Genomic DNA, 14,522 nt, shown 5'->3' with positions numbered 1-14,522 from the left:
ATTTCACCTCATCTCACCTCACATAACTAGCAGTGATTAAGTAATTCAATAATAACAACCAACTATCTCACCACACTTCATTTTCCGCAATTTTTCTTTATAGCATCCAGACGTCTAGACATCCAAACATCTAGACATCCAAACATCCAGAGTCCCTACATACAATATATATCAAGCGTACTAGACAGGAACTTTCCTAGTCCCACCTTACACAATCAATTCCCATCCACATCCACATGCACATCCCTCATCAGACCCTCATCACTCCAAAAATCAACCCAAACAAAGCATTACATTACCTACCTACCCTCCCAATTCCTCCCCTCTCCTCTCCTCTCCTATCCCCCCTCTCCTTTTCTATCCCCACTCTCCTACCTCCCCTCTCCTCTCCTCTCCTATCCCCCCTCTCCTTTTCTATCCCCACTCTCCTACCTCCCCTCTCCTCTCCTCTCCTATCCCCCCTCTCCTTTTCTATCCCCACTCTCCTACCCCACCTCTCCTCTCATCCAAATAGCATCTTAAAAGAATAATAAAAACTATCTATCACCATCACCAACACCAACACCAAAAACCCGTACTTATATTTTCAAGACCTTCTCCACACTCCTCCAAACATTTCCAATCTTCACCAAGCTTCTCCAAACACACTAACACTATCCCCTCAATAATAAGAAAGGACAAAGTCAAAATCCCACTCACATACAAATACACACACACACACATATATAAAATAATAAATTCACCGAAAAACAAAAAACAAAAAACAAAAAACAAAAAAATAAAACTGATTTAAACAACCAAATAAATTCTGTTTTGATCAATGATAAATAATCAACAAACCATAAATAATAAACGCCCACAACTCAGAATGCCACTCCATGGACCCTTCCTTGCCTACCTACCGATTAACCAGCCAGCCAGCCTTTTTGCCAAAGACGCCTTGCGTAGTAATGCTTTCTTCCAATTTCTTGCCATTTTATTTCATCCCATCCATTGCATTGCATCCATTCCAACGAGAAATTTCGTTTCAAGTACCTAACAAGATATTCTTCTCCCAAATCCCCAGCCTATGCTTTTACCTATCCATACCCTTCCCCGTATATCCTTCATTCCCTATCCGCGGGCGCTCCCCCTCCCCCTCCCACCTATTCACAAACCCGCCCCTCTTCACAAAGCCTTAACATCCTTAATTTTCTTCCCACCCAAATCCTTCACCTTCTCCTCCAAATTCTTCTTCGCATGTAATTCAGCCACATCATCACCACCTCCTATACTAACCCCATTAATCAATACATTAGGTACTGTTCTTCTACCCGTTAATTGCGCCAATCTCGCTTGTAATTTTCCTCCGAGGGGATGTTGATCGAGTTCTACTACGAAGGGGAGTGGATCGATGGAGTATTTTTCGAGGAGGATAGTTTTAGCGCGTTTGGAGTGCGGACAGTAGGATTTGGAGAAAATGATTACTGTGGGGGTGAATATATTAGTTATGTTTTAGAGACTGAGATGAGAGAAATAGAAACAGAAATGGGACGAAGAAATAAAGAAAAATGGGAACATACTTGGAGATTTCTTCAAAATGGTATTCAACTCCGTCGTAACCTCTACATCTTCCTTCTCCTCCTCATCCTTCTCCTTCTCCTTAACCACTTCCTGCGCCTTCTCCCCCCCAATCTTTTTCCTACCCGCTACACTCCTTTCACCCTGTCCTTCCGCCGCATTTCCCTTCCCTACCACCTGACTCGGCGGATCCGGTTTAAACGCCTTCGCATTCGCATTATCCTTCGCCTTATCAGCCGCATCCTTTAACCTCTGCGCCATTTGCTTTGCTACTTTATCATCATCATCGCTTTTACCAGCCGTACTACCTGCCCCCGCCTCAGCTACCTCCTGTTTTCCCAACCCTTTCATGGTTTTGGTGTAGAAATCTCCAGTTCCAGCTGCGACATTCCGTTGTTGACGAAGAGAAGATGTGTAAAAGAGGAGAGAAATGACGGCGATGAAGACTAGGAGGCCGAAGATTTTAATTCGTCGCATAGATGCCATTTTGGTTGGCTTTTCCTTGTAGTAAGGAGGATCTGTTCAATTGGAAATTTGTATCATCAGTTGCTTGCTGTTGACGATAATTTGGACTTTTTGGATGGGTGAAAGCTTTACTTACTAGGTTCGTAGTACTTTCCCATTTCAACTGCAGCTGCAATGCAGGACGTTTAATAATTGACGCGGTAGCGGTAGGGTAGGTGGATAGGTAGGTTGGAGCTTTTCGTTTCTTTCTTTCCCTTGTCGTTTTCCCTTTCCCCTTCTCTAATAATAACCTTTAAGCACAGAATTTGTAAGCTTCGAAAGAAGTATTTGTTCGTATATGTAAAAATCGAATAATAGTAGGTAGGTAGTTCTGACCCCTCTCACTCCACAATAAACAGATTAATCAATTCCAAATCCAAATCAAATCTGCCGATAATCCGAGATATATTCTCCTCACTTCATAAATATACGGAGTAGTTACCCAGGTAAGATCTTATATTTGTATCCGAAAAGCCAAACTCACACCAGTGAAACCAAGTCTCGTTTCCACAAAAATCCCAATATAGAATAATTCTCTCTCTGCTCGTGTTGTAATTATCAGTTTGGTGTACGTACTGTAGTATTGATGTATTGATGTTGGTGGACCCAATATTCCCGTTTCGTTTCCAACAGTGTTCCCTCCCTGCAATACTCCGTAGACTAGGATATGTCCCTCCCTCCTATTCCTTATCGTATCGTGAACTATATTTAGTTTAGTTTAGTTTACATCTTAATCTTAATCTCAAATCTTAAAATCTTATTAAACAACCTTTCAATTATCATTCAGAACTAGACCTCTCTACCTACCTAGGTATATACACTTCCGATTTCTGCGTAAAATCAATACACCTGTATAACCAATAAAGAATAACATTAAAAATAATATTTAAAAAGTAATCTTATCTACCTATCTACCTAATCAAAGGTCACACAATATACATCAATATAATAATCTATAATCCGTAGCTCTATTACATACACCATTCCATCCACCCATACCATAAAACATTCCATCCCACTAATGACCCTACACCCTATACCCCTAGCTAATAAACCACCGTTCATCACAAACTTCTAGAAGATCTGACCCTGAACCTTAACACTCCCCAAACTACCTCAATACGAATAGTACGAATCACGAATTACGAATTATACGAGAAGCTATGAGTAAGCATGAACGGTGCTTGATACCTAGTGTACCCAATCTTACATACATACAATTCTTCCATCCAGACTCTACTTCATCCTAGAAGAATATCACTACCTCGAATACCTAGGTACTACAATATAAGGGTATCATCTATTATTTTTATTATGTATTAAGCTAAGTATCTAGAGGCATATTACATAGTTATAGTTATGGTAATCGTACAAGTCGTATCAAGAATCCCATCCATCCCGCTGTGCACCAAGCAAAGCCCCACAAAGTAACTGACAAAGGAAACTTAAATATGCGTGCGTGCAGATCTGCCATCCCATCATCACCTAGCGCCATCAAACTTTTTCTCCTCGCTTGATATCCCCGCTCAATCAATCATGAACATCCCACCGGGAGAACCTCTCATCTGAAAGCTCCCACACTTGCCCTTTCCCTTAAAGTCCTTTTAGTCCCATCACCTCGAGTAGATCCAGTAATCTCGATCCAATCCTCCCATTCTCGCGCGATTTCCATAAGTACACCACCCATCACAGTAGCCGAAGCCATTAAACCATGCCCTTCTCCTTCTAATACCCTTACTTCACACCTCTTCATTGTTTTTCCCAACCATCGAACATTTTCAACAGGAACTCGGGTATCCTTACTTCCATGATGAATAACTGTCGAACGTGTAATATCAACATAACGAAACCCAATCGTATGCCTTCTCTCTAAACACACTAATAAATCCACAGCAGGGTTTGCACCGATAGTAGCAAGGTCCCATATAGCATGTGTTAAACGTGTATCGTAAGTCATTTGCCTTTCTTTGTCGGCTAATGTACTGGCAGCCACTGCTAGTATTGCAGCATCATGATTCGGATCATTTGGATTCCCTGCTGCTTCCTCCATTGATTCTGCCGCCATAAATTCTGGCCTTTTTGAAGGATCAAATTTTTGATTCTCCTTATCTAGACCTGGGGTAAGTACGTTATTCCTACCACTCGGTGTGGGAGTATCTCGAGGAGTACTTGTAGATTTGCGTTTATTTCTTTTTTGCTTAGGAAGACTACTTGTAACTGAGCTACTAGTAGCACTCATGAAACTAGAATTTGCAACCTTGAGTATCGTTGTTGGAAGCGCACGAAGAATACGCTGAGATGTAGGTATAGAGTTTGCAGGTGGGGACACTGTCTGTGTACCAAACGTTGTCAATTGAGAAGGTGGAATCCAAGGAGCAAGAAGATGAATACGACCACGAATGTGTTGTGGCATACGTAACGCTGTTGCAAGAGCATATATTGCACCCGCTGAATGTGCAAGAATGGAGAACTTTGTTATCCTCAAAGCTTGACAAATCGCGTACACATCATCTATGTAACATTAGCACTGAAAAAATAATAATACAGGTTTAAAGCTTACCAGGCCAGCTCAGTGGAGTCGCTGTACCATCAGTATATGGCTCACTTTGTCCAACTCCTGGTCTATCCGGTGTGACTAATCGTAACTTCAGCGCCAAAGCAAGTTCATCATAAAAAGCCGTGATATATCTAGTCAAACCCATTCCAACACAGCAGAATACAACTGAACCCTCTGGATCGCCAACCTCTGAGAATGAGATGGTTCGTCCACTTTGAGGATGCCTGATTTTCTGTGATAAGCGTGGGGAGGCAAGGTAGGCTGTGACGGCATCATCGATGGAATCCGCACTGCTAGGGCGAGCATCAATAAACACAGACGCAGGTCGCGCTGGGTCGGAGGAGACATATTTAGAATCAGGTTTAGATGTATTTCTCTTGAAGGTATCATTGTTTAAATTACCAGGGCTTAAAGGAGCAGACAAACGCTTCAGACGTGAAGTGCTCCGTTTTATCTTTAGCTCTGGTGGTTCAGGTGAAATCCCGCCAGATTGTCTTTTCTGACTAGATGATCGTTTGGATTTGTTGGGACTCTGGTTGCGTTGTGATCTTCGTTGGGTAATAACCGGTGCGGGGGCACACTCAATATCATCCTCAAAAACTAGATGCTCGTTATTCTTTGTAGTCTCCTCAAATTGCTTGTTGGCTAGCGTTGTAGATTCGAGCGATGGAGAAGGTACGGACCCCTCGCTAGGTACTTTTAGATTCGTGGATTCCCCAGATTCCGTCGAGCTTTCCTGCTTCTGATCTGGGCCCTCGTCATATTCATTAGTAGTATTCTTCTGTTTTTCACGTTCCATATCACTTTGTCGACTCGCTAATTTCGAGTCGCGTTTCTTCGTCTGAGCCGCCGGTTTCCGAAGGGAGGAATCTCGTGGAGGTATGAATCTACCAGATCCAATGCCGCCGGGACTATTCGCTAGCGATGGAGACCAAAGACGAGGGACTGGGCTTGTGTTGGTAGTATCGAGAGTGAGTATGGTATGTTTGCCTATTGTGAGAGGTTCTTCAGTGATGGGGGTTTCAGCCATAAAAGATGGCTGATCAAGGTTGGGTATGGCTATACGATCAAGCCCAAGGCCCTTCAAATTTCGTTTCTTGTCCGATGCGTTCTCCCTAAGTCTCTCTTTTGAACTCATGTACATCAACCCTTTATGATTCCTAGCCTGTTTTTTGTCCCAACTTTCCGTGGACCTTTTCCTTTCCAACTTCGGTGTTGGAGGGTAACCAGACTCTATTGATAGATTGCCGATTGTGCTCGACTCATCTTTTTCCTTTGATCCTTGTGAACCCTTCGAACTCGGTCGGCGCAAAAAGTTTTTGAGTGAGTTGGACCTAGAATCTGCGGCAGGCGACTTCGGTGCAGTCAATGGTGAAAAACCTGAGGGAGGTTTCGCAGTCTTAACGACGGGAGGGCTCGCAGCCAATTCATCGAGAGATTCTTCTTCAACAAGTTCGCGCAATGATGGTCGCCTAAATGCGCCGTAGTCTATCCCAAAACTTCCTCCTGAACTTGTCCTAGTATATGATGGTCGCAAGTCTGAATGTGTAAAGAAAGTGGGCGAAGTAGTTGGTGAAACGGATGTTGAGTGATTTTCGAATAGTTCATTCGCAGGAGAGGATATGATGGAAAGTGATGTAATTAGAGAAGATATAACCTCCGGGGACGCGGGTTGTATTGATACACGATTTGAGGAATGCGCCGAGGGACCAGATAGAGATTTTCGACGTCGTGATCGATATGGTATTGGTGGGGGAGTCTCCATGGCGCTGTGTAAGGATCGGAGGTACCGCGCCTACTATAAATGAAGAGTAGTGGTCGGTTTATTAAGACGATTTGATACAAGCATTGACACCACCTCCAAAACCACAAACCACAAACAATTGAAAGATTGTTTCAAAGATCTTGACTATGTTTAACGTGCGAGAAGAATTGGCTTGGTGTGAAATTGGATGATACTCTGTCCGCAATGACTCGCAATGGCTGATAGGATAGGTAAAGGGATTAATATGATATGGTCCGAGAACGTAGGAATGAGTAAATGAAAAATAAATGAATAAATGAATGTTAATCGATTTCGACCGGCACCTTGGGCACCTTAGGCACCTTGAGCACCTTATTGTCAATAATCCAAGAAAACGGTAATGTGCATCAAATATCAAAACAGTCAATGTGCGCAGTCTTTGGAGGTTATAATAATCAGGAACATGCGAGACAGACCCATTTGAAACGTCCTGTTTCCAAAGCTTGAACAGAAAATAAAGGGCCCCTCGGTAGGTTAGGTAAGTGAAAATCAATCGAAACTTCCAAGCTTCTAAAAAGCTTCCAAACTGCTAAACAACTTCTCTCTAATCGACTGTTTCTCAGTGAATTGTCTACAGCTCCATACCCCGTACCTAGTTCAGGTTCAGGGGCATTCACTGCTTATCGCCTCTTTCCAAAAAATATTGATTAACTTTGTCGCGGGGGGAACGTCCCGATGGAAATTTCAATTGACAATGATAGGTTGAATTGCCAATTCTGCCTGCAAAATGCAATGCAGAACATGGATGCTCTTTTCCCGCGAACGCACTCGTGGATGGATGTGATGAATTTGGGTGGGCTTCGTGGAACGCCTTTGATTTGTGCCTTTTATTTTTCTGGGTCGCCAATTTAATCTCGACAGGGCGGCCGGGAGAGGATCACTTGGGAAAGAGGGACCTTGTAGAACATTGATGGAACATTTCAAGAAGACATCGATCAGAGGTAAAATATCTTCTCTAGATAGATAGAGCGATGTGAGGAGAAGGGGGATGGAACAGATAGTGAGGGGGAAATCATTCCATTATATTCAATGCCCCTTTATTGAAACTATATTATACATACCAGTGAGGTATTAACAATAATACCTAATCGGTTACCTGCGCAATTATGCCTTGTATGAACTGTGGCCGCTGGTATCCAGTAATTTGCGAAGGCCATTTTTTTATATCGGAATCCGCTTCTTAAAGTTCCTACAATTAGCAATAGTGGATCTCAGGCTTCTTCTTTCTTCTCTTCCTTACTTCTTTTCATCTACCTAAACGAGGATCAAAAAAGAAAAGAGATCAAAAGGTGGTTCCACTGGTTGTTGCAAGGTCCGAGCTGAGGAAGGGCTTTAATTGCTTAATAAGTCTAAATCATTTCTATGGAGTATTTATCTACAAGTAATAACTTTACAGAATAAAATACAAAGTACAGAGTACAGAGTACAGAGTACTTCAAGCGGCGGGTAATATTCCTTCACCTTACTAAAAGACCCCTGATGCAGTAGCAAAGACAAGTATTATTATAGCCGAGCATTCCTCCACATGGGAAAAAGTGGACATAAAATCAGGAAACGTCAGTGTTATGACATCGTCACCACGAGGGGTCAATTTTTGAGCAACTTAACTTAAACTATGGGGCGGGCCGTTCGTTGGCATAACTGCATACTGCCGTACAGAGTAAAGTAAATCTTCTTCATGTTCCCCACCATCTGAAAGTATAAGGTTACAGAATATTTGAGACATCTCATAGCTTTTGTACATCTTTAACTTACTTATTTGGAAACATTCATAAGGTTACATAAGGTTCTTACATCTTTCTAAACAATCTTTCGCAAAAACAATCTCCATCATGGATGCACTGCTATCGCTTCCGGTGGTGGGATACTTTCTCATGCCATCAGTATCAACATACTCAACATCTTTAAACGTCCTATTCTTTTACATGACATGGTCAACTCTCGTGCTCTCACATTCGGCTTTAAAGGTCGAGCTAGTAGGGACCATTGGCATCAGACTATTATTCTTCATAATACCATCATTATTATTCCTCCTCTTCGATTCCATCATACCAAGTTTATCGGTGGGAGTTAAGCGGCAAGGAAAACAAGCATTACCTACTCGTACGGGAGGAATAAAAGTATCCAGGTCCAAGGTTCCGAAATGGTATGAGGTCGTTGGGATCAGCATATTCAATATCTTGCTTGGAATTGGCATTCAAGCGGGACTGGAAATGTTCCTGACGGAAATCTTACACTATAAAACTGCGCTAAGAGTCACTACCACATTACCCATGCCATGGTCGATCGCCAAGGATGCTTTAAAATGTCTTCTTGTCCGCGAGGTTAGTGATAATCTTAATAGATGCTTTCTTGGTGGTCTCTCACGGCTGACCCATTTTTTATACAGGTCCTACAATACTACACTCACCGTTACATTCTCCACGCTCGGTCTTCAAACTTCCTCAGCAAGGGTCACAAGACTTATTTCCACTCCATCACTTCTCCATATGCATTCGTCGCACATTACGATCATCCAGCCTCCTACATACTGTTCCGCTTCATTCCCATCTATCTCCCCGCAGTAGTTTTTCGTGTCCACCTCCTTACCTATCTTCTTACTCTCTCCGTCGTCACTTTAGAAGAAACACTCGCATCATCCGGGTACACCAGCATTCCCGGTATTATTCTTGGTGGTATAGCACGTCGACAGGATCTACATAGTGAGAGTGGCGGAAAAGGAAATTTTGCACCATTGGGGTTGTTGGATTGGATTCATGGAACTAGCATCGGGCCTGGATTCGAGGAAGATATTGCGGATGAGGCTGAAAAGCATCAAATCAAGAGCCGAAGTAAAAAGGCAATTTCTAATGGAAAAGAGGGTATGAAATCATTAACTGGGAGAAGAAGAAGTTCTAGGAAGGGTTAAGATTTATTTTTGTTGCCAAGATGGACTGTCTTGGTTTTGTCTGGTATTGGAGTTTGGGATACGTTTGGTTTTACGTTGAGATACCCATGACTTATGACTCTACAACTCTTGCTATATATGTATCTTTTATAAATTCCTCATGATAGCAATTTAGATCACCAGATTAAACAGAAATTTCCTCATTCAAAGTCCCAAGTACATCTACAAGTAGGTGCGTACCATCAATTTAGCAACCATCTATCTAGTTACACCTAAACTGATACTCTCCTCCATTTCAGTTATCCTCTGAACAAGAATGCATCCATCATAAATACCATCTATCAAAAGATTCAAAGCCAGGTATTTAGCTGGCTAACCCTTTACTACAGAAAACAAGAAAGACAGATGTTACCATGTTTAAGACCTAGGAGATTCGAACAATATTCCAATCTCTACCTTCTAGTATTGAAATGCTTCTCAACCCCTCTCAAACTGAAACTTAAAACCCATTGTATATAACATCTATACTCACATCCTCCCACACCATCTCCAAATCAAAAAACCAAAAAAGTATGATAATAAGTATCAGCATCCTATAACCAAAAACAATCAAGTCAACCCTCTCCATCTCTCTTCACACCCAACTTCCCCTACCTGGTAACACACCCACAACTCCCTCAAATCGCATCCTTCCAAAAAAAAAAAAAAAAAGCACCTAATCTAAACTTCCCAAACCCAAAAAATTCCCTTCCATTAAATTTTCAATCTCGTCGAAGCCAAAAATTTTCAAAATTGAAGTCAAATCTATCTACTGTATCTACCTAGATACTTAGTTTTAACCATCACATCAGTGAGTGAGTGGGGCTGTCTTTTTTCTCCGTCCAATCCTCTTTCCGCAAAAAAAACCACACCAGTTTAGTTAGTTGTGAGTGGGTGGGTCTGTCTTTTTTCTCCATCCAATCCTTCTTCTGCAAAAAAAAACCACACCATTTTCAGATATGCAACAAATAAATTTTGTACGTAGGAAATGTGGGAAATGTATATCACGGGGTTTGGGGGTGTTTGATTGGTGTAATGGGTCGGATCGGAGCGGATGGACTTTGGTTCCGTGGTGTGGAGTGGAGTTGGGTTGTGGGGTTGATTGGAAATACTTCCTTGCATACATAGAACATGGGACATTTTGACTGCACAAGGCCAAGTATCACGTACGGAATACATACCATACTCTGATATCGATGCATTGTAGCTCCAAGTTCTCCTATGCTATTGCGGAGGTAGTGGGTTATGCCACGAGCTTGGCCATGGAGATTTTTCTATTTTTTTTTATTCCTTTTTAATTGTGATTTGTATGTCAGATACCGCTGATGTATGTGGTGGGGGAATATGAATTTTTTAGATGGTTTTCCAATTTTAGTGTACTTTGTTATCTTACTCTACTGGTTTCTAGAAGTTGAATCGTGATTCTTCTGTTTGTATGGAATTGATATATGTAGTTCTATCCTTTTAACGGATACTTAACTAGTTACTGGGTGGTAGGAGAGTGCAGGAGTTTTGCGTATGCCGTTTTGGTTTCATAACGCAAGAGGAGAAGAGGAGAAAAGGGAAGGAGCTACCTTTGATCTCTTATAAATGAGATGATTTCTTTTTTTTTTTTTTGAAATTTAGTTTCCTGCTACTCGGAATTTTCTGATGCTTATGAAGTTGAGGTTAAGAATTTGGACTCGGAGTCGCAAATGGTGGAACTGTATTCCTTTATGGATTTGGTAATGATCTTGTATTGAAGAGATATTCAAGAAATAATGGTCCTGATTTTATGGTTCATCATCCGTCTTGATATTATTTGTCTTTTCTTGAGAAGACTCTTTCCATGTTGCATGTTACAAATACCAGCAACTTGGTGTCCAGATATTTGGAAAGTATATATTTTTGTCTCTTTCTCATATTTCTGAGCCTGTTTATATATCAACAAGACTTGGTAACGATTATTCCATCAGAGCCAATCTCCATCAATAGATTATGTCTTTTGTTAGAATTGAGGTCAGAATCAAGGTGGGTATATAGCTCTGATTTGGGAGCTACTGTTTTAAGTGAGAAATATGAGGATTGCAAGTACAATCCTTGAGTATCAGTAACATCTTTGGTATATCTAAATGATATGATATGTTTCGCAATCTCCATTCTATCAGAGAGGCTTATAAAAATTGATGAAATTTTGATGAGGATTGAATGTCCGAAGGGTCTTCGCTTAATCAATCCTCTCACCTTCAGAAGAATCACCCCTTTTAATAAGTTATCAATTATTCTCTAATTGGATATTCAAGGTTACTTTCAAGATGAGTTTTAAAGGAAAGTTTTGTAAGTTCATTTGTATCTTGGTTTTTTATTGTACTAAGAGTATTTTTTTATGTTAATCATATGTACAGTAAGGTTACAAGATTTGAACACTAACTTTTCTTCTTTAGTAAGCTGGGTTTCAAGATATCTATTGAGTATTAATATCCAGAGATACAAAATCATCCTTAAGACTTAGTCTATAAGTAATGGGCTCGAACTCTGGCTATACAAATATACTAATAGATATCTTAGTATCGGTCCTATATTTTGGTCATCGCTCTGGTTTGTTGTTATTTCCATAGAAGCACCGAGAAGCTCGTCCAACAAGGTCTTTCATCGACTCACACTCTTCTATCTTTCTCCATTGCTTCCTTGGTCTTTTCACCTTTTCACACTTGTACATACAAAAAATCAATAGGCACACATACCGAATTCCTTTTCGATATTCTCTAGTTGTCAGTCAAGAGGTTGCGTGTTTAATTCTCTTATACAACATAAAACCGTGTTCCTTCCGGTTCTTGTATTATACAGCTCTCTAAGTCTTCATCATCACAGAGAAGATACTATTACCGCGTGTTGTATCACGCGTCCCCTCCACGGCAATTGTTTACTGAGCTTTGAAGCATCAACTCTTACGCTAAGCCCTACTTCTCATGTCTCGCTCTCTCACGAATAATCTACTAGCCTCTAACAGAGGAGTGGAATTACCAGCAGATATATGCCTGCGCGTTGTCGATCTTGTTATTCATGACGCACCCAAGAATATCGTCTTATTACTAAAGCTTTCACGTGTAAGTTATGCACAAACTCATTTTATACATAAACCATCCCCGCTGCCAATTATCATAACCATTACTGATCAACTAACTTCTTCCAGTCCTTTAAAAAGCTCATCAAGACATACGAAAGAGCACTCACCAAAAATGCCGCCAGTCTCTACGCCAACTCTCAAGTAAACCAACAAACCCATCTCATCGCTCTCAGCCAACCCAAATCCAACAGCTCATGCTTTGCGCCAAACTTCCACCTCAACCACACATTCGCCTGGCTCCTAGAAGTCCAAACCCGTTCCAGAACAACCCACGAAATAATCCAAGACCCATTTTCCCAATGCCACACCCCCACCATCTACTGGGCCAACGGCACCAGTTTCAATCCCCCCAGCCTTCCCATCCCGCCCCCAGAACTCGAACTCCGCATGAAGAAATTCAAACAAGAAGCCCTGAGACTCCTCTACGAACTCTTCGACGCAACCCAAGGTATCCAAAACGAATGGCGCGCACGCACTAGACAAATAAACCATCTCGTCCATCTCAGCACCCCCGAACTCGCAATCCTCTGCATCTTCATCCCCATCTTGGGATTTAATCTCCTCGAAAAATTAAAAAATGACTCAATCAATACAAAAAGAGAAGTCATAATCTTCCAACATAATCTTATCCGTTATGGTCCTGTAGTAGCTTGGTTACATATTTCGTCTGGGATTAAATGTGAGAGGATGGGACTTGGGAAGATGATGGTGTTGAATGAGTGGTTTAAGGGGAAGCAGGTTGAAGGGGTGGAGTTGTTGAGGAGGTTTGAGAGGGGGGGAACGAGGGAGGCGAATATGATGTTAGTGCTTTGGAGGGTTTTTGGGGAGAGGGTGGATGGGCTTAACTTTGGGGTTTGGGGGGTGGGGAGGGGGGAGGGATTGTGGGGGGTTGCGAGGGGATTGGTGGAGAGGAGGATGGAGGCGTATGTGCTTGATTGAGTTGTTGGATGAGAAGGGGCGGAAGGGGTTGTGGTATGTTTTTATGTCTGGAGTTTCTGGAGTGCACTAGGTGGTTTATGTATGTATGCTTAGATTATGAGTCGCGAGGCATTGAATAATGTTTGGTATATGATCATTGATGAATAAGGGGGATATTATATTGTCAGAACTGGTTTGTAATTTTACAATTCGATAGGTATACTCTGGATGGACTAAACGGAACTGGGACTACAATAACAGCTAAACAGCTGGCTATATACTCTGTATCACGCTCTAGGATTAGGGTTAGGATTAAAATTAGGCTTAATGTTACGAGGTTTGCCGTCTAGATCACGTGGAAGTGCTCTAGGCTCTCGAGGTGGTTTATAACTAGGCGTCAAGCAGGGACTTAAAGTAATGACAATAATGCAATTCGTAACTAATAGTAGAGTATACTAAATGATTGATCTTGAGCACGAAGCTCTATACAAAGGAAATCCATCTTGATTATATAGACCTTCATGCCTATCGTTCCTTCGGTCCCTTCGATCCCTTCGGTAAAGGGATCGAAGGGATCGAAGGGATCACATGACTTCGTACGTGGTCATATGATACGAGGCCAGAAGCCGTCGTAACAATTAATTATAAACTAATTTCTTTTCCTCTACTTTAATTACACAGAATAAATTAAAAACTTAACATCATATAGGTACCTAGGTAAGGAGATAAAAAGTAGTATAATATAAGGTTACTTAGTAGGTAGTCATGAGAAAATTGGTGATACTTCGTGTGACGGAAACCCCTGCTTTCCTCCCACCCTTATTATATAAGAAACCTCAGGTACATTAACCATGTCCACACATGATACGATTACTCGGGATTAGTATACGATTTAGGTGGTCTGAAAATCAGATCCGGACAAGTACTAGGTATCAATGGTTATCGGTAAAGTAAGATCATTGGAGGGATAAATATGACTTCTTTTTGCCTAGCCATTGCGGCTAGGCCATTCATTTGTGTGTATATAATAGTAGCTATCCCCATCTACAGGTGCTCTCCACCTGTAGATTCTAAGTTAAATACAATTGCTGGTCTATAAACACCCTTTTGGTCACACTTCGGTAGATAGGTAGATGGTTGATTTTGA

At 41.5% G+C, this 14,522-nt stretch overlaps 6 protein-coding genes across 6 annotated transcripts; 3 read left to right on the top strand and 3 right to left on the bottom strand.

Annotated features, from left to right (window-relative positions):
• Nucleotides 1-1,167: 1,167 nt before the first annotated feature.
• Nucleotides 1,168-3,129, bottom strand: SS1G_01144 (hypothetical protein; the record flags this gene model as incomplete). Its single annotated transcript, XM_001596902.1, has 4 exons — nucleotides 1,168-1,466; nucleotides 1,563-2,078; nucleotides 2,549-2,604; nucleotides 3,044-3,129. The coding sequence occupies 4 exons, from the start codon at nucleotides 3,127-3,129 to the stop codon at nucleotides 1,168-1,170; spliced, it is 957 nt and encodes a 318-aa protein (XP_001596952.1).
• Nucleotides 3,130-3,625: 496 nt separating this feature from the next.
• Nucleotides 3,626-5,759, bottom strand: SS1G_01143 (hypothetical protein; the record flags this gene model as incomplete). The annotated part of the gene is made up of 2 exons (XM_001596901.1): nucleotides 3,626-4,575; nucleotides 4,625-5,759. The coding sequence occupies 2 exons, from the start codon at nucleotides 5,757-5,759 to the stop codon at nucleotides 3,626-3,628; spliced, it is 2,085 nt and encodes a 694-aa protein (XP_001596951.1).
• A 487-nt stretch (nucleotides 5,760-6,246) lies between these two features.
• Nucleotides 6,247-6,429, top strand: SS1G_01142 (hypothetical protein; the record flags this gene model as incomplete). The annotated part of the gene is made up of 1 exon (XM_001596900.1): nucleotides 6,247-6,429. The coding sequence occupies one exon, from the start codon at nucleotides 6,247-6,249 to the stop codon at nucleotides 6,427-6,429; it is 183 nt and encodes a 60-aa protein (XP_001596950.1).
• A 609-nt stretch (nucleotides 6,430-7,038) lies between these two features.
• Nucleotides 7,039-7,582, bottom strand: SS1G_01141 (predicted protein; the record flags this gene model as incomplete). Its single annotated transcript, XM_001596899.1, has 2 exons — nucleotides 7,039-7,260; nucleotides 7,487-7,582. The coding sequence occupies 2 exons, from the start codon at nucleotides 7,580-7,582 to the stop codon at nucleotides 7,039-7,041; spliced, it is 318 nt and encodes a 105-aa protein (XP_001596949.1).
• Nucleotides 7,583-8,257: 675 nt separating this feature from the next.
• On the top strand, nucleotides 8,258-9,333 carry SS1G_01140 (hypothetical protein; the record flags this gene model as incomplete). The annotated part of the gene is made up of 2 exons (XM_001596898.1): nucleotides 8,258-8,749; nucleotides 8,815-9,333. The coding sequence occupies 2 exons, from the start codon at nucleotides 8,258-8,260 to the stop codon at nucleotides 9,331-9,333; spliced, it is 1,011 nt and encodes a 336-aa protein (XP_001596948.1).
• Nucleotides 9,334-11,645: 2,312 nt separating this feature from the next.
• On the top strand, nucleotides 11,646-13,396 carry SS1G_01139 (predicted protein; the record flags this gene model as incomplete). Its single annotated transcript, XM_001596897.1, has 4 exons — nucleotides 11,646-11,667; nucleotides 11,899-11,928; nucleotides 12,358-12,437; nucleotides 12,524-13,396. 4 exons carry the CDS (start codon nucleotides 11,646-11,648, stop codon nucleotides 13,394-13,396), a joined length of 1,005 nt encoding a protein of 334 aa, XP_001596947.1.
• Between the last annotated feature and the right edge of the window lie 1,126 nt (nucleotides 13,397-14,522).

The sequence above is a fragment of the Sclerotinia sclerotiorum genome, genomic scaffold (genome assembly GCF_000146945.2).
Source record: "Sclerotinia sclerotiorum 1980 UF-70 scaffold_2 genomic scaffold, whole genome shotgun sequence".
Lineage (NCBI taxonomy): Eukaryota > Fungi > Ascomycota > Leotiomycetes > Helotiales > Sclerotiniaceae > Sclerotinia > Sclerotinia sclerotiorum.
This window is presented reverse-complemented; position numbering and strand designations above follow the sequence as displayed.